This window comes from Cetorhinus maximus, chromosome 13, assembly GCF_964194155.1.
Source record: "Cetorhinus maximus chromosome 13, sCetMax3.hap1.1, whole genome shotgun sequence".
In the NCBI taxonomy this organism is placed as follows: domain Eukaryota; kingdom Metazoa; phylum Chordata; class Chondrichthyes; order Lamniformes; family Cetorhinidae; genus Cetorhinus; species Cetorhinus maximus.
In genome coordinates, this window is record NC_135891.1 from 98,293,515 (window position 1) to 98,316,925 (window position 23,411).

General features: G+C 42.7%; 2 protein-coding genes across 3 annotated transcripts in view; one reads left to right on the plus strand and one right to left on the minus strand.

The window, feature by feature from the left end:
• Positions 1-754: 754 nt before the first annotated feature.
• LOC144688866 (uncharacterized) lies at positions 755-4,501 on the minus strand. 2 transcript variants are annotated; one of them, XM_078555867.1, is made up of 2 exons: positions 4,315-4,501; positions 755-2,020 (listed from the first exon to the last, which is right to left on the minus strand). In XM_078555867.1, exons 1-2 carry the CDS (start codon positions 4,474-4,476, stop codon positions 905-907), a joined length of 1,278 nt encoding a protein of 425 aa, XP_078411993.1. In that variant the 5' UTR covers positions 4,477-4,501; the 3' UTR covers positions 755-904. The 2 variants fall into 2 exon arrangements, with proteins under 2 accessions (XP_078411993.1, XP_078411992.1); XM_078555866.1 differs by lacking the exon at positions 4,315-4,501 and adding an exon at positions 3,347-3,616.
• A 331-nt stretch (positions 4,502-4,832) lies between these two features.
• Positions 4,833-23,411, plus strand: part of fzr1a (fizzy/cell division cycle 20 related 1a) — a 47,330-nt gene continuing 28,751 nt past the window's right edge. Inside the window, exons 1-4 of the mRNA XM_078555874.1 lie at positions 4,833-5,010; positions 8,932-9,041; positions 12,997-13,122; positions 20,570-20,633. Of these exons, the coding sequence (XP_078412000.1) occupies positions 8,973-9,041; positions 12,997-13,122; positions 20,570-20,633 (259 nt within the window). The 5' untranslated portion in view covers positions 4,833-5,010; positions 8,932-8,972. The remainder of the gene's footprint in view (positions 5,011-8,931; positions 9,042-12,996; positions 13,123-20,569; positions 20,634-23,411) is intronic.

Sequence of the window (23,411 nt, forward strand, 5' to 3'; positions counted from 1 at the left end):
AATCTTAATTTTTGATTTTGATTTTTTTCTCCTATGCTCTTTTAACCTGATTGGTTTCCCTTAGTTGGGTATCTAATTTTTTAAAAAAGCTAAGGGAGTCAAAACAAGTTCTGCAAAAAAAAGTTGCCTCTCTTCTGAACTGTCTCACAAAGTTTTTACTTCCTCCTAGGCATTGGGTCTCAAAATGAGTATGGTACAAGCATGGTTAATTTGTATTTTACCTCCCGACACAACAGCTTTTTGTTTGTTGTTGTTTGGAATTTGATGGTTTAAGTAAAATCAACCCGATCCTTAACAAATGATTTCCTGAAAACTAATTTTGCTCTTACCTTTCCAGTGTGTTTTATTTGCCCTACTTTAATGATTGCTTTTAAAGTTTTTAATCTAATGTATTAAATTTACTAATATGTTCAGTGTATTTTTCTTTAGTAGATTATTCATGAATTTTGTATTTTTTATTTTATCTTCGCCAGATATTCAAATGATCTATTGATTTTCTAATCTTTAAGCTACTGGTTAAAAAGCTTTGCTAATAATTGTACAAAGTCCTGTTGCAAATATCAGAGAGAAGTTGTTTAACCAAGCTTGACTGCAACTGAAACTTTTTAAACTGAGCATGCAAACAAAATATATTCTTAAAGATAAATCTCAGCTGCTATTCAGGTTTCAGCAGCTGCACATTTAACCAACTTATGGCAAGATGCCATTAGTACAGTAACAATGGGCTTTACCATTGCTATAATAAGAAAGGAGATAATATTATATGTTTTATTGCTACATCATATCAGTATACAATATCAAGGCATTCCTAGTCAGTGATGAAAATCATATCGAAAAATTATCATACATTATTTACAGTTTCCATAAATGCTACTATTACAACCTAAAACTGAAATGCTAACATCTAGCTTTCCTTTAGACCCATAAAGTAAGTAGACAATACTTGACGAATTTCTTCAGCTTGCCTATCAACTGTTCTATCTGACATTGTTTGATTTGGCTGAGGGAATTCATCCTGCCCAAGAACACGCAGCCAGTCATTATTAAAACCATCGTTATGTTTTTCGCAGATATTGTGAAGAATGCAACAGGCAGTGATCATTGTTGGAATCAGTTCAAGGCTACAGTCATTCCGCTTAAGAAGACATTGCCAACGTGCTTTGAGTCGTCCAAATGCATCATCTATCACAGTGTGAGCTTGGCTTAACCTGCAGTTAAACACAAGTTGATGCTGTGATAGTTTTGCTGTTTCTGAATATGGCTTCAGGAGCCATTCCTGTAGTGGATATGAAGAGCTGCCTATCAGTAGGTATTTCACTGGTGTTCTCAGAATATTTTTTGAGCAGTCAGGGAACAACCTTCCTTCAGTAGCCATTCTCCATAGATCAGAATTCCTTAGAATTTTTGTATCAAGAGAACTCCCAGAAAATCCAGTACAGACGTCCCAGAAATTCCCAGTATCATCAACTACACCTTGTAATACAACTGAATGCCATCCCTTTCTGTTTAGGTAATCTTTGTGATATTGTGGAGGGGCAATGATGGGTATGTGGCAACTATCAATGGCACCAACACATTGGGGAAAATCCCACTTTCGAGCGAACATTTGAGCTATCATTTCAAATTCTTGATTAGAAGGCATCCTAAGATACAGCGGCTTTAAGAGAGACACAATGGCATGACATACTTCCCTTACACATTTACAAACAGTTGATCTGCCTATGCCAAACAAATGGCTAATAGTTCTATATTCGACGTTAGTAGCAAGTCGCCAAAATGCCACTGCAACTCTTTTTTCCAGGGGCAGCGCGGGACGAAGGTGAGTATTGCGACGAGAAACCATGGGCTTCAGCTTATTACAGATATGGAAAAATGTTTCCTTAGACATTCTGAAATTTTCCAGCCAATCATTTGGCTGAAAGTCCTTCATAACCACACGTTCCCACCAGTCCGAACTTCTTGGCTTACACCAGATTCTTGTACGACAGTTACACCTACTACCTCCACGTGCCATCACCATCTGCAAACATCAAATAAAAATTTTGTTACAACTATACTCCTTAAACATCCAGCAATACTGCAAGATTTAAGAGAGATCTGTATTTAAAAGTTAGTACAAAGGACATATGCTGTTACAGCTATTTCCTGCTAAGGCGTGCTGGGATCATAATGTGTATGAACATCACACAAGTATTCAAAAAGACACACTTCAGATGTGGTAACACAATCATAGTCAAGATTTCCTTTTGGATGAAAATCTTATTAACAAGATGTCTGAAAATAAATAACTTTCTCTTTAAATCATTGGAAATGGAGTTTTTAATCATTATGCCCGGGAGGACAAGCTAATTTATAACAATTTTAAGTGCATCAGAAAATGTAATAGAGCTGTATAATTCGGAGTGTGTTCATAGAAGGCATTTGCCCACATTTTGAAGATTTCTTTTGAAAGGTTGAATAATATAAAGAATCATGGAATGAAAAAAGGCTATTTGGGCCTATCAACAAGATTTTATGCTTTTAGGAACCATTGCAGAATTTCACGATGGATATAACTTTTAAAAAGGTTTTTAGCCAGCTTGCAATTTAATGCAATGGAATTTGTTTTTCTCAAACTCAACCAAGCATTAACGCGAACTCCATTCAATTCATTTCCACCCAGAAATTTAAAATGAACAGAATTAAACTTTGGTGTGAATGTTCATTTCCTACAGGCACAGACTCCATCCCAAAAGTAAATAGAGGTTTCAATCAAAACACTATTATGGTTAGAAGGAAAAATAAATTGGATTGGCATACAAACTGGTTTAATAAGGCCTTTGCAATTTTGCTTAGGGTTTAAAGTTTTGCAATTTCTTAATGCATAATTAGTTTTTAACTTTTAAACATGATCATAAACAGAATGATTGCCAATTCAGTTGTCAAATTAAAGTTTCACCTTGATACATATTGATAATAGCTATATCTAATCACTTTTTTCTGGCTGTAGGGGTTGGAAAAATAAGTTACCCTTCAGCTCTTGTCTACAAATGTAGTCTGCTAAAATTCAGAAGCTTTGTATTCAGGGGAAGGGAAAATTATGTAAAGAAACCGATTTTTTTTCATTTCAGACACCCAGTGCCAGAACCTGGTACTTCCAGTTTACAGCCAACTGTAGCACTAAGTTCATTATATTCTGGCCTGACAGTAGTTTACAGGGAAACAAAAATAACTGAAATAAATCTAATTTAAGAAGAGCACCCCTCCTTCACCAATATTCATTTAACACAATCCTTAGAGTCAGCATGTGGAAAATGAATCTAAATCTAATCCTATTTGGGAGTAGCTAATTGCTCTGTGCACTTACTCTCCCAGCACAGTCCATCCAGTTTCTGAATAACCTTAAAACAAGAAATATCACATTTGCAGGGCAGAGCAGATCATTTGCGAAAGAAGGTTCGAACTTCGCTATACAGGAGATCCTTTGGTCCTTTACACCAATTCTGGCTTTCTGAAAGAGGCGTGTACCTAGTCCCATTCCACTATCTTTTATTTAGGTCTTATCAAATATTTATCTACTTCATATTCATAAGCTACTGTGGTGTCTGCCTCCATTACTTATTGATGAGCCGATCCAACGTTCCAACAACCCTCTGTTTAAAAAAATTCCCAAGCTGATTAGAATCAACCAGCCCATCTCAATTTCAGTCATTATGGTGAAGGATTTCAAAAATAGGTCTCCATGTGCTTCATGTCTGGCGCTATTTAAATTGTATCAAATAATCTGATTTGACACCTCGCTCCCTTCCTGAAGTAACGGGATCCAAAAAGGCCGCCAAAGGCACTCACTTTGCAGCATTTATTCTGAGTCTGACTGGGGTTACAAACTGCTCTCTGTCCTGGTGAAGAGTCATAACGGACTCGAACCGTTAACTGTCCCCACTTCCCCCCCTCTCTCCCCCCCCCCCCCCCCTCTCCGCAGTCGCTGTCAGACTTGCTGAGATTTTCCAGCTATTTTTGTTTTTGTTACAAACTCCTGCTGGGTTTCAGCTAATGGATGAGCAACAATAGTGAGCGTGAAGAGGCGGCAGCGATTTGCCTGGTCCTGCCGTCCATGTGAACCCCGCTGACAGGAGCCGGGGTTCAAGGCGCGGGCGCCAGTCAAAGTTGTGCCCTTTGTGTGGCTGCACACACCCGGGTTTTGGCGTTTGTTCCCCTAACTCACCCCCACCCCCCCATACCCTCTCTCTCCCCCCCACCCCCCGCATACCCTCCTCCACCCCCTCTCTCCCCCATACACCCCCAATACCCGCTTACACCCCCTCTCCCCCTCACCAATATCATTTTCCGCTGCCGTTGCTGGAAATACTGCCTCAATCTCAGCCTCCTCTGCGTATCGTTCCTCCTCTCGACGCTCGCACTTTCATACTCGGAGCGGCGCTTCATTAACAGAAATAGGAATAAAAACATCATTGGCAGCACCGTCTCCTGCGCCATGTTGACTGACCTGGGAAGTGCTCGACTCCCCCTCCCCCTCCCCCTCCCCAGGGGCCCGGGCCTGGGGCCTAGGCCCGGAATGTCCCCCATCGGCAGTTGGAACCGGATTCCACCTCTAAAGCCCGGCTCCCTCTTTAGAGTTATTGAAGGGGAGAAATAGAAATGACCGCGGGATTAGTATGTTGGGAAGCCTGTTCCACTTTATAACTATAGGGTTTATTGTGATGGCGTAACCATGGTGACTCGACAGCACCTCCCCCCCCTATCCAGGGCCACCCGCGTCGCCATGGCAACGGCGCACTTCCGGTGGAGGTTTGAATTCGAGTGACGTCACAATGGTAACGGTCGCCGGAAGTGCGGCCGCCATGTTGTTGGGGGGCGGGGGGGGTTTGGTTGGATGAGCTGTTCAAGTCGGAGCGGAGGGCAAAGCGGGTGGAGAACGTTTCAATGAGAATCTCTGACACGGGCAGCATGTGAGGGCCAGTCCGCCAGCCCTTCGGTCGAGATTCCTCAGCAGACAGTCCGACGCTGCAGGTACGGGGCAGAGTTAATGTTCTCACTCTTATGCTGTGGTTACTACAGGTGCCCAGCCTGGTGCCTCACTGTCTGTAAAGGCGCTGATGGCCAACACCAACCTGACCCTAACACCAACCCTGACCCAAACACCAACCCTGATCCTAACCCTAACCCTGATCCTAACCCTAACACCAACCCTGATCCTAACCCTAACACCAACCCTGATCCTAACCCTAACCCTGATCCTAACCCTAACACCAACCCTAACCCTAACACCAACCCTAACCATAACCTGATCCTAACCCTGACCCTAACACCAACCCTGGGCTGGGATAAGTTTCTTCAAGGTCTGGGTTTGGACTATCCAGATGCTGTTGTCTCCCGTCCTTTCTTTTTTAAATCGTTTGTAGCTGGATTTGGGATTGCTCTTGGTTTTATTTTAATGAGCAGGAATGTGGCTTCACTGCAGATATCAAGGTGCATTTTCTGTGCTGCTGTGGCAAATGTTTCTCAAAAGACATCTCGATTCCCTTTGAACACATCAGAAATAGCTTCCATTTATTCATGTGCTCATGACAGCCCAACCCCTTTCACGACTATGGCAAAATAACTAATTTTGAAATGGTGTAACTGTTAGGAACATAGGGAACAGTCAATTTGCGCACACAAACTTCCTACGAACAGTATTGAGATCACTGACCGGTTAATGTTACCCGTGGTATTGGTTTAGATAATCGTTGGCTAGGACTCTTAAGGGTGTGTATTCGTTCTTCTATTAGTGCCCTTAGATTTTTTTTAATGTCCACCTGAAGAGGCAGGTGAGGTCTTTTTAAATAATGAAAAACAAGGCTGCAGATGTTGGTAATCTGAAAAAGAAAACGCTGGAAACACTCAGCTGATCAGGCAGCATCTGGAGAGAACTGATGAACTGAATGAAGTCAACACATTTAATGCCTGTCTTCATCTAATAGACAAGATTCTGTACCAAAAGGAAACTTATGTTTATATAGTTTCTTTAATGTAATAAAATGTCCCAAGGTGCTTCACAAGAACATTTTAAAACAAAGTATGACACCAAGCCACTAAAGTCAGATGACCAAAAGCTTGATCAAAGAGAGAGGTTTCAAGGAGTGTCTTAAAGGAAGAAAGTGTAGTGCTCCTGCTACAAGTGACTGCCACAAACACCAGCCCTTTTCAATTGCAAACATAGGAATTGCTAGACATAAAAGGACCAAGGTTTATCTACTATGTATTCTACCATCTTTGCAGTTGCATGGTGCCATGATAATGGAGCTGATTAATCCTAGCAATCAGCCTCTTGATTAGTCTACCGCAGACACGATGTGAGGGAAACCTCAGTGAATTGGGAGCCATAGGTTAAAGTCACATTCCTTTTAAGCAAACTGCACTGACCACATGTCATATCTCAAATTATTCACGCATTGCACCCCAAAATGTTATTTACTGAAAGAAATCTATCTAATTTACATTTTAATAAGTTAATAGGAATGTCTTCCACTATATCACTTGTCAGCCTGTTCCACTGAAATATTGTTTTTGTGGTTTAATGAGTTTTGATTTTATTCCCTTTCAAATGTAGACCATATTCTACTGTCCTGACAAGGTGAAATGGATTGTCATGGTCTGCATTATCTGGCAAGCATACCACATACCCAGCTCTTCGCAGCGTGAACATGCCTAATTCCAGCCCCTTCTTCATTCTGAATGTTATCTCCTATCTTTTCAATAACACTGAAGTGCTATGTAATCAGTCAGTCAGTTCAGGATGGAAATATTTTCCTGGAGTTTAAAACTGCATACATATGCTGTATTAGCTTATTGTTACCTTTCAATTGTTCCCAATTGGATGTTTTCTCTGTGTCAGTTTAATGCATCCCAGTTGTCAGTGCCAACAACCATGTTGCCAAGTGCAAATTGTTATCTGTGTGCAATTTCTAGAAATTGCAAGCTACTTCATTTATCTCAAAATATTTGTATTCAAGAGAATGGGTTTTGGTGCAGAGAAACTTTACTACTTTCTTATCTGAATAGATGGGATTACTATTGTAATACTGATTGACAAATGCGACAAACTTGCTGTCCATTTGAATTAGTAAAATACATAGTGTGAGAAGAACAATTCAATGTTTTATATATTGCTTTGTGTGTAATTAAATTTTTAAGAACACTTGTTAAAAGGGGTGAAGTGATGTGTTTTGGGGGTCTTTTGAAGGTAGAGAGCAAGGCATAGTATTTTTCAAAGATATTCAAACAGTGGCATAAAAGCTGAGGCATTGGTCTTCTATAGTAGACTTGGGCAAGCAATAATTGGGAGAGAGGACTGGAGGGCGTAGGTTTCGATTTGTGGGAGAGACAGTTGCACAAATAGAGTATAATGAGGTGGGTTAGGAATTTGAAAACTTGATTGTTTATTGTTGAATGTGGAATGAGTCATGGCCAGGATGGACCTGTGGAGTTTTGGATTTATAATATTTACCATCACATCACGAGTTTGTACTGATTTGTTAATTGTACAAACTTCCAATATTTAGGATCCAATTAGTCGCAATGTCTTTGGGATTTACCAACGTTTTTCACAGCCACTGAGTTAATTTTTGTATGTGCTGTTACTTTTGATATCTAAGCTGATGCAACCACCAGTTTTAAACAAAGAAAGGCCCCAAAAATAGTGATGAAATGTAAGGTGTTAATGGTGTTCGAAGGGTAGATGTTAGTCAGGATGCCAGGAGAACTCTGCTGCTCTGCACATGGTGCAATGGGATCTTTTACATGCATCTGAACAGAAATTTAACATTTTGATCTCATCTAAATGATTAAACCTCCAACAATTCCTCAGTACTGTACAAGAATATTGTGGCTGGTTTGCTGTAGAGTACTGGCTGGAATGCAGCAGTCAGAGATTGTTCTAGCATTCAATCTTCAATGAAGTGCGAGTTTTGTCTTTTAGGCTTAGCAAGTGTATTAAGTGCTATTCTATTCAGATCAATTCAGGAACTTTGTGTAGTGAAGTGTGAAATTATGAATTATGCTTTTTTTTTTTGCTGCTAAATCCCTCATTCTGTGATCGTAATTGGTGGTGTCAGTAATGCCAAAAGAGTTCCTTTATTTTTTGCCCTATTCTGAAAAGTCAAACTTTAAGCTCTCGCCATTCTCTGACAAAGTGCTATAATCCCAATTTTAATAAATCATGTTTCCCTGATACCAACCTTTCCTGATATTGAGGAGACAATGAACACTTCAAAATTCTTTGTATTGCTTCTTGCATTTCCACTCTGAACATTTATGCATTTTCCTCTCTCTCTATGCCACTGTTGGAGTCAGAGCCTTGAGTAACTTTGATCATATGAAACATCTACTTTTTCCTTTTTTAAAAAAAACTTTTTCCAAGTCCACCTTTTCAACCTAATCTATCCTTTATGGCACAATGTTTGTTCCCCTATCAATTCCTAGTTTTACTCAATTCCCCTGGCCCTGTGCAGTGCCTTTGAATGCTTTCTACATTAAAGCTACAAATATAAGTGCAAGTTATTGGTCCTACATGATCAGCTTGATGCTGTTATAAGGTCTTACTTCCAAAAAAAGTGAAGACTTTTAAAACATGTGTTCTTTTACGGAAACATTTGCATTACAAGTTGGAACCTTGGACAGTGCCCTTCAGTTATGTTACTAGAACCCCTTTCCACGCACACACTGATATCATTGAATCAGATAAACAGTCAAACTCATTCTGTATGATCAGTTCCAAAAGTGTCGTGTCTCAAAGTTCCGATTGAAAATATCCAAATAGTAATTTATTTGAATTCCAATTAGTGAATTGTTTTGTAATGTATATTTATCAAGGCTACTACCAGTGTAAAAGTTGCACAGTATATTAAGTATTTACACTTGGATTGTTGTTTCTTTCTTTCCTGGTTTCAGAACTAATTCCTGATTAGCCTCAAAGTTCAATTCGCCTAACTATGGATCAAGACTATGAACGACGACTTTTACGACAAATTAATGTTCAGAATGAAAACATGGTCCCTTGTGTAAGTGCTGACCTTTCATTGGTGTTTCATATTCCTGTTTGATTCGCTTTATTTTTCTGCCTTGCCATGCGTCTCATGGTGCACGAAAATTTCATCCAGTAAAATGTCAGTTGAGCTGTGGCTAACCTGAACCTCACCACCTCCAAATGTCGAGCCTCCAGTTCATCAACCCCTGGTGCTGTCAGCTCAAGCTGAGTCAGGCAATGTGGAATCTTGGTGTCTTACTTGACCATGAGCTCAGCTTCCTTTCCCATAATCTGCTCCATTATTGCTTCGTTATGTGTATGTTCTCAATCAAAATACTCACTCCAAATACAACCCAAGATTTGCAGGACAAAATTTATAGTTATACAATTGAGTGTTTCTCACATTTCAAGTTAACCACATAATTTCTTTTGCACCTTTCTAAAACTCTAGTGACAGTGTTGAATTAATGGTCAATATCACATAGGTGAAAATTATATTTTGGATGTGTATTGACACAAAATCAGTAGAACTGTCATGCCCATGTGGTATTGCCCCAACTAACATTAGTTATGTCTATGTTCATTTAAAGTGAGGCTGGCTTTATCTATAAATTATGTACAAAACCTTTTTCTTTAACGGTACATGAAGTATTTTATGCCAGTCTAATAGTGTAAGCAAAATAGTGTTAGTTCACTGCATTTTTGGCATTAGTCTATTATAACCTTAATAAATTTAATGTAAATAGCAATAAGTATTTACAAAAAACTTAACAGCTGGTGAAGCAAAGTGCCAGCATTGAAATTTGGAGGTGAAGTGACTAAGGAATCCTTGATCACATGACTACTTCTCCCCTGGAGTTTAAAACCAAATGAGTTCTCTTGACTAATCCTTAATTATCGTAAGAAATATTATGGAGACTCTGTCACAGAGCTTTTGGTATATCTATAAAATGAAAAATAAGGAAACATAATGCACATGATACTTGTGATGTGGAGTCCTGGACTCTATCTTTGGATAAACTATGTTTGAGCTCTATCATTGACTTCTACATCAGAAGTGGGACAACTGTGAAAGAAATTGTAATGTGAACAAGAACAGTGACTTCGACTTTAGATGTCCAACTTGGAAGTAGCTTTTGCTTGTTAATTGACAGATTTGATGATTGCAACTGGATATTATCATAAAGTTGTATTCAATTAAATCTGTTGCAGCCAAGGAATCAATAGAAGTGGGTACATAGTAAATGGAGCTCACTATATAATTTGGGAGACAGGTTGACAGCCCTTAAGTTAAGTGTGCAACCTTGGTGAATTTTGTCCAGGCTGAAGTTGACATCTATCGAAGATCTAGGTACCAATATAAATCAATGAGACAGATCACTATTCCATCTCCCAAACAATATCTTGAACTTTCTTCTTGAGCTGTATGAAGCCAGAATACTGCAGCTAGGGGGTCTGTTAGCCTATCACAATGGGAAAATCTTATTTCAAGAAGTTAAGTAGATTGTACCAGATCGGAGGTGAGCCTGGCAACAACACCATATCACCTGCATAAGGAGCACTGCAATATTTGAGAAAACGTGACTAGAATCCTGAGTCCATCTAAACATCAATGAAGACAAATTTGTCATACTTTTGATTTGTATTTAAACAGTGATTGATTATTTCTACTCTGTAGAAGATCACTTTGGATATATGGGGCAGGATATTGAGGTCGGCGAGCAGGGGTGGGGCCCGCTCGCCGACGTGTAAAATGACGCGGGATGACATTGGGCTGAACTCCCGACGTCACCCCACGTCATTTCAGTTTTCAGGAGGTGGGGGCACAGCTGAATCAGCCGTGCGCCCACTGACCTGTCAACGGCCAATTGAGGCCATTTAAAAAGTAATTGAGCTAGTTAATGGACTTGCCTGTCCAACCTTAAGGTTGGTGGGCAGGCTGGGAGCCCTGGCGGGCTTCAGAAAAAGCATGAAACCTCATCCACAGGTGGGATGAGGTCTCATGTAGGTTTTTAAAAGTTTAATAAAGGTTTGAATGAAAGTGATGGACATAAGGCCCTTCTTCTGGAAACACTTGTGAAACGTGAACTTCTGTTTTCTCTTAACAAATGTTGCCTGTCATATATTTCCAAGACCACCTTTTAACATTACTTGAACCTTTATTTGGTTTCTTGACAAGACAGGAAGTCAGCAGACAGTAGTTTCGGTGGAACACATTAAGAGGATTTAATAAGTAATAAAGTAATACTTAACTACCAGGTGACAGTTTACAAGTTACACACGGCTTTTACTCTCCGGAACAGCTTGGATAGAGGTCAACGCTAGTTCTGGTTTGGTCTGACTCCTTTCTCTGTTTCTTTTCTTCTCTCTTCAATTTTTTTTCTTCTGTGAACCTGTACAACTTTTAGAGCCCTTTTTACCCCTCTTTAGCTCTGGTATCCAGGATTTATTTTACCATATTTGGTAAAAGCAATTGACTCGCACCATTTATATCACAGTCAGTATGATCGATACACTATTCACGTTTTCATCAATGCACCATTGATACACAATAGCTATATCCTAAACTATAATTAACTAAGTCTAAGGCATGCAATCTTAGACTTGGCGTATAAATTGTTGTTTGGTAATACGTTTACAAATGGAGTTTAGCAATACAATGAAAAATATGCAAACAGCTTAGTCATTTCAGATCGTCCTTTTCCTGCCTTATTATTAAATTGTACATTCCACAGACACTCAATCATTTTGAACTGTTCTAACTTTCATTTAATCATTCTAAATTGTTCTAACCTCTTGCCCTTTTTCCTCTATAAATGTCTAGTTTCATGCAACGTTATCCCAAATCATCCTGTGACATCCTCTCTTGACATCTAACCTAATCAATGCAAGCAGTACTTCATAGGCAGTCCCTCAGGATTGTGGATGACTTGCTTCCACTCTGATTTGATGGGTTCTGAAATGGCTGACAAGTCCAATGTGCAGTCTGCAGACTCTGCTACGTGTGGGGCAGGTGGTACTTGAAGGGTTGGGAAGATAGTTTGTTTTGAGGTTTGTTTGCTCTCTCCAACATCTTGACTTTGCCTCTGCACGTCCCCAGCGAAGTGTCTCGATTGTTCAGTGCCTTCCCAAATGAGCCTTTGCCATTTTGGTCAGTCACAAGCCAGGGTCTCCCATTAATCAAGGGAATGTTTGGGGATGCTTTGAGGACATCCTAAAGCATTTCTGCTGTCCTCCTGGGAGTTTCATGCTGCAACCGAATTCCAAGTTGCTTCAGAGGTCAGGCATATGAACGACATATCCTGTGCAGTGGAGTTGGTATTCAGCGATTAGCACCTTGATGCTGAGCAAGTCTGCTTGGGAGAGGATGCTGCTGTTGGACCACCTTTCTTGCCATCAGATTTGGAGGATCTTATGAAGGCACTGCTGGTAGTACTTCAATGCTTTAAAGTTCCTGCTGTTGGTTGTCTGATAATCTTGGAGCTGGTTGGAAGAGGACCTTAGTTTTCCAAGTGTTAAGTGAAAAGCTCAGGTTTTAACCTAGTCAATAGCCGAGATTTTCCGGTCCTGCTGTGGCAGTTGTTGTAAAGTTGACGGACCAGCAAAAGGTCCATTGGCTTCAGGCAGGAATTTCACCACGGGAGCAGGAAAATCCCAGCCAACGTAAGCAGCAATCTCCCTTAGAACACAACCCAGCAGTTAACTCTCAAACATTTATAAGGTACAGTATCTAAAACTCATAATGCAAGGAAAATATATAAAAACCCATATTTCTTGCATTCTTTTATTTCAGGTTTCTAGTATTGCAGTTGTTTTTATATCCAGGTTTCCGAGCATGAGCCGAACTGCAAAAAATTGCAGAAGAAATTAATGCTGGAGATCAGAAGTATCTGTGAAATAGGTTAATACTGCTATGCTCTAATTTTATTGCAGATTTTGTATTTTTAATGTTAATTTAACACCATTCTCCATTTCTGGATTTTGTTCAGATATCAGAAGTTAGAAGAACATTAACACCTTCGAATTCACCAGTGTCGTCACCAAGTAAAAGTGGAGACCGGTTTATTCCTTCAAGAGCAGCAGCAAACTGGAGCATAAACTTTCATAGAATTAATGTAAGTTATTGTTGAAAACATTCAATAATGTAGGCATTTTGGAGGGAAAATATCTGTACATTCAGAATTAATTTAGAATGACCTTAAATGCTTGCTTTTATGAGGGTCCATTTACTTCCATTGTTCCTTATTCAACATAGCCTACATAATGTTTGGGGAGCCACATGAAGTTAGTTAAATATTACTTGCCACTATTATTCTGCCACCAATACTCTGTAAAGTAACAAAGCATAATCCGTAACTTGCTACCCACTGATTTCTAATATGGATTCAAATAAAATTTCAGTTTTCTGTAGGTTATATTGGATTAAAAAAACTTTTAGCTAAGTAGCACTCTTACTGTTGTGCTTGAGCTTGCCTTTTGAATATAGGAATTCCAACTAAATTTGCTATGAATTGCCAAAGTTTGTAGATTATTTACCATCTTATTTCATTTCCCAGGCAGTGGACGAAATTTAATGGAGCCTGCAGGAGCGGGCATGATGGAGGGGAGCTGGGAGAATCCGGCAGGAGTACCTGTGTCTGATTTTCAGCATCGGGAAAATTGTCCTGAATTTAGTGGGGGATATAAGAGAAGTCAATTTAGCTCACTAATGAGCCTGTGCCTCCCGATGGTTGCACAGCAAACTCTATCAGGTTTAGCTGTGGCTCTGTAGTGGCTGGGTCCCACAGGCACTCAGTGACCGAGTGAGAAACCTGGCACCGGGCAGGACCTGCCCGTGCATCCAATGCCCCACACCTCCCGACCTTGATCTTCCCCCCTTCTGTTGCCGGCTCCACAAAACCTCCATCCCTCCCCACTCGCCTATCTCCAGGGATGCAGCGATGGTCCCTGGTAAAGGTCTCGGAGAATTACCAGCATGAGGCACTGCTACCAGTGGCGCTGCTGGCAATGGAGACTGCCGGCCTCTCATTGGCCAACAACTGTTGGGGGCAGGGTTTTGCCCTACTGGAGCCTTGACTGTGTGGGACACAGGGCTCCCACTGGTTCTTCAACCGTGCGAGCGACTCCTGTTGCACAAATTAAATTCCACCTGGTAAATGGATGTGAAAGGAGATGGGATTCACTGCATGAAATGTACATTGACTGGAAGAAGGTACATTAAGTGTAGCATGATTCCCAGACATTTTCTCTCCTCTTCCTTTCCCATCACCCCTTCAAATAGTTCCAGTTGTGTGGGGATCCATTCCATCAAATCTTCAGATATGTGGGAGGAGGAGAAAAGGCATTAGTGTTCATTAGGCAGTTCTCAATTTTTCTACCCTTGCCTTGGAAGAGCAATGTTCAGCCAATGCTTACAGCAGGTCTGCCAGTGAATGGCGGTCATTTGCTTCTCAAAGATTGACATCCTTCTCTTATTTGGAGCAGTCAGGAATTTAAAACTTCGGTCCTTGGTGGGAAAAAGTCCAGACGAGAAATAGACACAAAGTAGCAGTGGAAAGATTGGGGAAATGGACAAAAACATAGTTGAAAAGTGTAACAGAATAAAGGTCAGCCTATTTTAAGTGGTGTGTTCTTAATATGGAAATTTGCTTTTGCTTAGAAGTGTTTTTCTGCGATGGTCACATTATATTGAGCCTTAAACATTTATGACTAAGGTAAAAGGTTATGCGCAATATAGTTTGTGTGCACAATTGTCTGAAAAAGTAGGTGTCACAAATTGCAGATAGGCCTCCCAGCTCTTGGCCGGAATTTTGAGGTCGGTGGGCGGGTGCAGTGGGCAGGCCCAGCAGCAGACTGGAAATGACCCAATACCAGCGATCGGCCCCTCACCGTGATTTTATGCTGGCGGGCCAATTAAGGCCCGCCGAGCGTGAATAGTGGCTCCCCAATGGTTGGGAAGGGGTAGGTGAGGGCCTGCTGACCGTGGGATCCAATGGTGGCTGGTTTAAAACCAGCACAGTCAGGCCCTGGAAGGCTGCTGGTGGCGAAGACATCTTTGATGTCAGCAGGAGAGCAAATATTATGGATACAAATGCAGCTGTAGACGCCAGGCGGGTGGGCACTTGGCACCCCCCTTTTCTGATGAGTGCCAGGCGGTCCTCCTGGAGGAGGTGGCTGCCAGGAGGGTCACCCTTGTCTCCAGGGATGGAAGGAGGAGGTCGCCGCACCTAACATAAGAGCTTGGGAGGAGGTGGCAGTGCTGGTCAGCAGCCATGATGTGGTGCAGCTTACCTGCATCCAGTGCCGCAAGAGATATAACGACTTGCTACTCTCAGGAAGGGTGAGTACCGTGTTGGCATGGATCATTGTGTTGAAGTGTTAAGGGCTGGCCGTCCCCCTGTGGAGCTCAGGGGTGTTAGAGTCTGAGTGCCAACTGTCAATGACGCCGGAGCTGGCCAAGGAGGTGAGCCTTGGCTGCTTGGACTGAGTGCCTTGTGGCCCAAGGGCCACGACTTGGATCTGCCCTGCAAGGTGCTGCTCAGGTGGGTTGGCCAGGCTGTAATGGTGCTGCAGGTCGCGTGGACTAGTCAAGGCTCCTCTGTCCTTTCAGGAGAAGACAGCCCATAACAGCATTGAAAGGCTGCAGACAGGCTGAGGCCCCCCAAACCTCCTCATCCTAACCAGGCATGAATAGGATGCTCTTTGAGATGGAGAGCCGGCATGCACCTCGGTCAACCAGCCGTCCAGAGGCTGGGGTGTCAGACGAAGGTAAGAGTGCAGTGCACCGAGGTGAGAGTTTCGGATGGTGCAAACCTCCTTGTGTAGCCTCATCGTTGATGGGAGCCTCAACACTGCATTCCCCATTGACGATGGCACCTTGATGCAGATCTCCATGGTTTCACCAATGTGTCTAGCGTGCACAGTGACATTGTGGTGACTTAAACTAATGACATGTCCTTGTTCTCCCTTAGGTTTCCACCACGCACCCAGTCTCAGGACCCTGAAGACCCACCCCTGATGCCAGAGGACCATTAGGCTCCAGATGCACCTGCATCACACCTGCTCTCTGAACCGGGCACCAGTGCAGATGCCAGCACCTTGGTGGACGTTAGATCTTTGGCTAGAATGTTGGTGCACAGGAGTGAGGGCACTTCACACTCGCTTGAGGTGCAGGCGGAGGCAGAGTGTTCCCAGGGCACCTGCAGTCGGAGGATGGCTGGAGACCAGGACGATGCTCAGCCGAAGGCAGATGATGAGCCGCTAGAGTCGTCCATTAGGCAGCAGATACTGAATGTCCAGCAAGATGTGTGGGAGGATCTGGCAGAGATCCATGAGGGAATGCGTGCCATGGTTTCCATTATGGAGGAGCCCATGTGGAGCATGAGTACTGTGTTGACCATCATGGCTGAGCGCACTGCCTCCTCCATTGAGAGAGTGGCAACTCTCATGGAGAGGCAGCTCCAGGAACAGAATCGGATTCCTAGGGTTGCGCTCGGACCTGCGAGCCCTCTTACAGGCACTGAGCTCAGGTGGTCAGTGTCTGTGTGGAAGATGGATGAGGCACCCAGTATCCCAACCAAGTACCCGCCCATCAGTGGTGAGCAGGGAGGTCCAGAGTGACTTCACATTGGCGCACGAGCTGCCTGTTGTCTCTGCAGGCTCCTCTCAGAGCGCTCTGGATGATGGCAGCAGCTCCTCTGCCCCTCTGACCGTGACATCTGATGAGGCTGCGGCGACTGGGGAGATGCCAGCCGTGGAACTGGCCGCTCCCTCCCAGGCGGGGCCAGCATAGGCTGCACTAGTCAGAGGACGACTGCGAAGGTCATCGAGGCCAATAAGACAGTCAGCAGGCTGTTTCCAATGCCGGTGCCAGCAAGGGGCAAGCACCAAGATGTAGCACTCACAAATGTAAGTTTAAGGCACCATGAGCACAAGAGGGACTGGTCCGGGTAATCTTCTGTTGTGCAGTGTTTTGTTTCTTTTAACTGATCTGGGGTTGAAGACCAAGAAGGTTCTGTTAATTTGTTTTGACTGTCAACATGAGATAAATTTTCTTTTGTTGTAATGGCCTGGGCATACTTCACCTTTTTTTATTTAATGAGGTGCAGGGTATGCCAGTATGTAATGCTGGACCTGGACGGCTCAAAACTTTATTGCACAGGCATTGAGTACTTTGGGGTCAAAGGAAAGGGCCATTTCAGACATGTGGGATGGAGACGGCAGCCCTGGCATAAGGTGGTAGTGCTTGTTTGGCAGCCTAGCTGTTGGATTAAGGTGTCCCTGCCTCCCTGGAGGCTACATAGGTCTGCCTCCACGCCCTCAGCGTTCTCCTCACCGTGATAGTCTTCTGACTGACTACTGGAGCCATCATCTGTGGCCCGTGGAACTGCGTCAGCATCCTCTTCCTCCAGTGGGTCCCCCCTTTCCAGTGCCAGATTGTGGAGAGAGCAGCATGCAACCACTATCAGTTACACCCGCTCTTGGGGATATTGGAGTGCTCCCCCTGAACAGTCAAGGCATCAGAAGTGAGTCTTCAGAAGACCCGTGGCCCTCTTTATCATTGTCCTTGTGGAGGCATGGCTCCTGTTATACCGCTGCCCTGCCTCTGTTCTTGGGTGGCGGAGAAGCTTAATAAACCACCTTTTCAAGGGAGAGCTCCTGTCACCCAGCAGCCATCCATCCAGTCGGGCTGGAGCACTGAAGTGCCTGGACACCTGGGAGTTCCTCAGGATGAAGTGTCACGGGAGCTGCCAGGGTACCTTGCACAGACTTGCAGAATATGCACTCTATGGTCTCTCACTATCTGCACGTTCATGGAGTGGAATCCCTTCCTGTTAACAAAGGCACCTGGCTGACCCCTGGTGCCTTGATGGCCACATGTGTGCAGTAGATTGCACCCTGGACGCTGGGGAACCCAGCCATCGCTGCAAAGCCTCTGGCTCGCTCAGCCTGGTTGGCCTCGTCTGTAGGGAAATGAATGAAAGTCAATGCTCACCTGAACAGAGCTTCTGTCAACGGCTTGACGCAACTGTGGACAGCTGATTGGGAGACTCCACGCAGATCCCCCACTGACCCCTGGAAAGAGCCAGAGGCATAGAAGTTGAGGGCCACTGTGACCTTCAGAGCCACTGGCATGGGGTGTCCACCCACACAGTCGGAGCTGATCTCAGGCCTGATCTCAGGCCCAATCATCTGACAGATGGAGGTCATCCTGTCCTGTGAGAGGTGGAGCCTCCTTCGGCATTGGACATATTGAGGTAGCTGCATCACCGCCTGTAAACCCTGGCAGCAGGATAGTGGTGTCTTCTGCGGCCCCTTCCACCTTGGACTTCCTGCTGGCCCTGTGCCTGCGCCTCTCCTGCCACAGGTCGCTCCCCTGGAAGCTGCATAGGGACACCTGGCCTCCTCTCCCTTCTGCCCCTCTCTTCCTCCTTGGAGGAGGTGCCACCAGCAGAGACTACAATCCCCATTACCAGGGTTAAAAGAAAGCTGTCTGCACCCTGGAAGGGTCCACACAGTCTGAATTCTCCGGGGTCTTTGGAAACACCAAGGAGTCATGAAATGAAGCCTGGAAATGCTAACAATGAAGCCCCAAACAGAGATGAAGCTGCCACATACCAATAAGTCACCAGCAGCAAACTATCTACCAACTCCTCACTACCCATACTGGCAATGCTGCTGACCTTTTTTAACCCGCCTGTGGATGAGGTTTTTGAAATTGTCGGCTGGCCGTCTGCCCATTTTGCCCATGCAACAACCATGAAATCACACAGTCAATGAAAAATCGGCATCAGTTGACTTTTTAATTGCCTTAACTGGCCTTTTAAATAATGACGGGCGCGGTTCCGGCACCCCGTGCGCATGCCGAGGGAAATATCGAGCCAGTGCGTGATGACATCGGGATGCTCACCTGACGTCATGATGTGCTGTTTTACGCTTGAACGTGTCAGCTGCGCACCCGCACACTGAGCGAAAAATTCTGCCCCTTGTGTTACTGAGAAGAGGATATTGGCCTACATTTTCTCAAAAGCGGCGTTGTTCCAGAAGCCATTCATTCTTAGTGGAATTGTTGCCACAATTGCTTTTTGCTCTTTGTTTTACTGAGACTTTTTAAATAATGCAGTAGATCATCTAAGGTGTTACAAATAGTAAGGACAGAAGTCTTGTACACTATATAATGTACAATATATTGTTCTGTTCCTTTAAGGCTGCAAAATATAATTACTGTTAAAGAAATTGTCCTTGGCTTAATCAGAGTTTAATTTTTGTGCAGTGTGAAAAATGTTTAAGTTTTGGGTATTAAGTGACTGGCTTTTTCCATAAGACAGTCTTGTATTTGTAGCAAAATGTGATTGCCTCTCGTGTTTATCTTTTCAATGTTTATATATTAATATAGTCGTTTAATAAAATAGTCACCTGATGAGACAGCATGTTAGCAGTTACTAAGTTGTAAATGTCTCATATCGTTAATAGCTCAAAGATTGTTACAAGTAGATCCTGCCCTATTAGGATTCAAAATGATGCCAAGCCTGCGTTCTGTATATTTAACATTCTGTAAACCTACACACTTGCAAAGATATTTTTGTTGTACCAAGCAGCACTCCTCCAATTCTGGCCTCTTGAGCATCCCCAGCTTTAATCACTTCTTCATTGGTGGCCCTGCCTTCAGCTGCCAAGACCCTAAGCTTTGGAATTCCCTCCATAAACTTCTCTTCCTCTCTTTTCTTCTTTAGGACACTACTTAAAACCTACTTTATGACTAAGCTATCAGCCCTAATATCTCTATGTAGTCTAGTGTCAAATTTTTGTTTGGTAACTCTTCTGTAAAGTATTTGGGCTATTTTGTTGTGTTAAAGTTGCTATGTAAATGTAAACCATGTTGCTATAAGATCTAGGAGATTTTGGATTATTTCCTGAATTGTGTTTTTTTATCTTTGGGAAGTGCTGCATGTCTCAGCCCTTCAGTTTGAAAAATATTCTGAGCCTGAAGCTGAAACTTCTAGATTTCTACAGAGCCACTATACAACTTGGGTATTAGCAAAATAAACTGTGTGCCATCTATTAACCCATCTAACAAAAAATGTGACTTGCATCTTATTGCAGTGATCTCATTCTTTTAATTAAATTACCAGATTTTTTTTCTATTTCTGTTGAAATAAATGGTTGTCATGGTCTTAACTGATTAACCAAATTTCGTTTTTTTAAAGAGCAATAAGCCTATCTTTTCTAGTTTTTTATGAGCAGACAAACTGTTGCTCGCTAATCACAAGATATATGATTTGACAGCAGTAAAACTATATTGTTCACTCTGATCCACAAACCAATAAGATCCATTGAACAGTGTTGAGGTGTACATCCGACTAAGTTAAGGTCACCAGACCAACAGCCAAGAAAACAAAAATTATTGGTCTGTAGCAGAGAAAGCACAATGATCTGCAAGTATCACCATTCATAAATAGACCTGTTGACCATTTTTAAGATGGTGCTGCATAAATGGCCTACGTAAATTGAGCATTGAGTACATATACTGAACATATATTTTGATTTTTGTGTCTGTTCTAGGAAAATGAAAAATCACCCAGTCAAAACAGAAAAGCAAAGGATGCAACCTCCGACAGTGGCAAAGGTTCAGTACATATAGTTCTAGTTACTTTAATTATGCCGTAGTTACGCACAGGAAACTAAAATTTTACAATCTTTAGACATTCAGAAAAGGTAGTTCTTCAAATGTGTTCAACCTTAAGGAAAAAATGTAACAGAATGGTTAAAAACAAATTTGATTAGTATGTGGGAACTAATTTATTTTGCTGTTGAGGTTGGAAATTAGGGCAAATAATGTATTAAGATAATTAGAGGAGTGAGAGTGGAGCAGTATTGCCTCTGTCTATTCATCTTTTTCCTTCTCCATTCTCTACCCTTCACCTTGCACTTCAAGGGGATCATCATTCCCTTTTCTGGGCAGGCAGAGGGGCCAAACACTGATAACAGTTCTTATTAACACAGGTGCACGGGTGACCCAACTTTACCTGCATTGTTCTTTCACCAACTTCAACAAAGTTCAAAAAACAGAAACAAAATGCACCCAGGTATATCAGAGAGAAGGTCTGAAGAGTCCCACTGTTTACCAAATAGTTTATTACAACCCTCCTTAATATTAAAAATAAGTTAAAGGCATACGTGTATTTAATTCCTACATTTTTGTATTGGAAGTTCTTCACGTCTTTCTGCTTTCACAACTCTTGCAAAACATTAAATGTTTGAAATGCCAGCAACATAAGATATTAAATTGTAATATTTTAAAATTAGGATTTGAATAAACAGGCTCATCGTCCCCAAAAAGAGTGCAGAGAGTAGTTAGAAAACCATTTATACAGCGGGTTGTTGAGAAACATTGGGAGGAAGCAGAATTTATAATGGATTTAAAAAGAGAAATGGATGCATATTTGAGAAAGAAAAAAACTGAAACAAGTACGAGTGAACAGTAGTGGAGAGGGCTAGATAACAGCCTCAGCTGGTGTATTCTTCAGTGTCCTGGCAATACCTGTTCCAGATTGTTGGGTATTAAGGAAATCCAATAGATATGAGGATAATGTGGGAAGGTGGAGTTAAGGTAGAAGATCAGCCACAACCTTATTGAATGGTGGATTTGGCTCGAAGGGTCATATGTCCTACTTCTCCTATTTCTTATGTTTATGAAAGATACAAAATATTAGGATAGGAATGGTTAGAAAAGATCCAGGAACCTGGTTGTTAGTCAACTGGCAAGCCTTAGCCTGAATCATCTAGGCAGACACCAGATGCGAGAATAATTCTCCTGGCCACACCATACCAAATCAAATAATGGTTCCGCTAGTTGGAGATGCAGAGCCTCAACAGTGTTCCCTCTTCACCCAAAAGAATGAGGATGAAGGTATCGAACTCGGGGAGAGAGACTGCGAGGTTCTTGAGCAAATTGATATATGGAGTGACAAGGTATTGGAGGTGTTGGCAGGCTTAAAAGTGGACAAATCTCCTGCAGGTCCGGATGATTTGTGTCCCAGACTGCTGAGGAAGGCAAGGGAGGAGATCGCAGGGGCTCTGACCCAAATTTTTAATTCCTCTCTGGCCACGGGGGAGGTGCCAGAGGACTGGAGAACAGCTAATGTGGTTCCGCTATTTAAGAAGGGTTGTAGAGATAAGCCAGGGAACTATAGGCCAGTGAGTCTCACATCAGTGGTAGGGAAATTATTGGAGAAAATTCTGAAGGAGAGAATCTATCTCCACTTGGAGAGGCAAGGTTTGATCAGGGATAGTCAGTGTGGCTTTGTCAGAGGGAGGTCATGCCTAACAAATTTGATTGAATTTTTGAGGAGGTGACCAGATGTTTAGATGAGGGTAGTGCAGTTGATGTAGTTTATATGGATTTCGGTAAAGCCTTTGACAAGGTCCCACATGGGAGACTTATAAAGAAGGCAAATGCACATGAGATACAGGGTAATTTGATAAGGTGGATTCAAAATTGGCTTAGTTGTAGGAGACAGAGAGTGATGACAGAAGGATGCTTTAGTGACTGGAATCCAGTGTCCAGTGGCATACCACAGGGATCTGTGCTGGGTCCCCTATTATTTGTCATTTATATAAACGACATAGTTGACTATGTGGGAGGTAGCATTAGTAAGTTTGTGGATGACACAAAGATTGGCAGGGTGGTTAACAGTGAGGTTGAGTGTCTTGGGCTACAGGAAGATATAGCCGGGATGGTCAAATGGGCAGATAAGTGGCAGATGGAATTTAACCCTGAAAAGTGAGAGGTGATACACTTTGGAAGGAGTAATTTGACAAGGAAGTATTCAATGAACGGCATGACACGAGGAAGTTCTGAGAAACAAAGGGACCTTGGTGTGTGTGTCCATAGATCTCTGAAAGCGGAGGGGCATGTTAGTGGGGTGGTGAAAAAGGCATATGGGATACTTGCCTTTATCCATTGAGGCATAGATTACAAAAGTAGGGAGGTCATGTTGGAGTTGTATAGAATCTTGCTGAGGCCACAGCTGGAGTACTGTGTGCGGTTCTGGTCGCCACATTATAGGAAGGATGTGATTGCACTGGAGGGGGTGCAGAGGAGATTCACCAGGATGTTGCCTGGGATGAAACATTTAAGTTATGAAGAGAGGTTGGATAGACTTGGGTTGTTTTTGTTGGAGCAGAGAAGATTGAGGGGTGACCTGACTGAGGTGCACAAGATTGAGGGGCATGGACAGGATGGATAGGGAGCAGCTGTTCCCCTTAGCTGAAGGGTCAGTCATGAGGGGACATAAGTTCAAGGTGAGGGGCAGGAGGTTTAGGGGGGATGTGAGGAAAAACTTTTTTACCCAGAGGGTGGCAACAGTCTGGAATGCACTGCCTGGGAGGGTAGTGGAGGTGG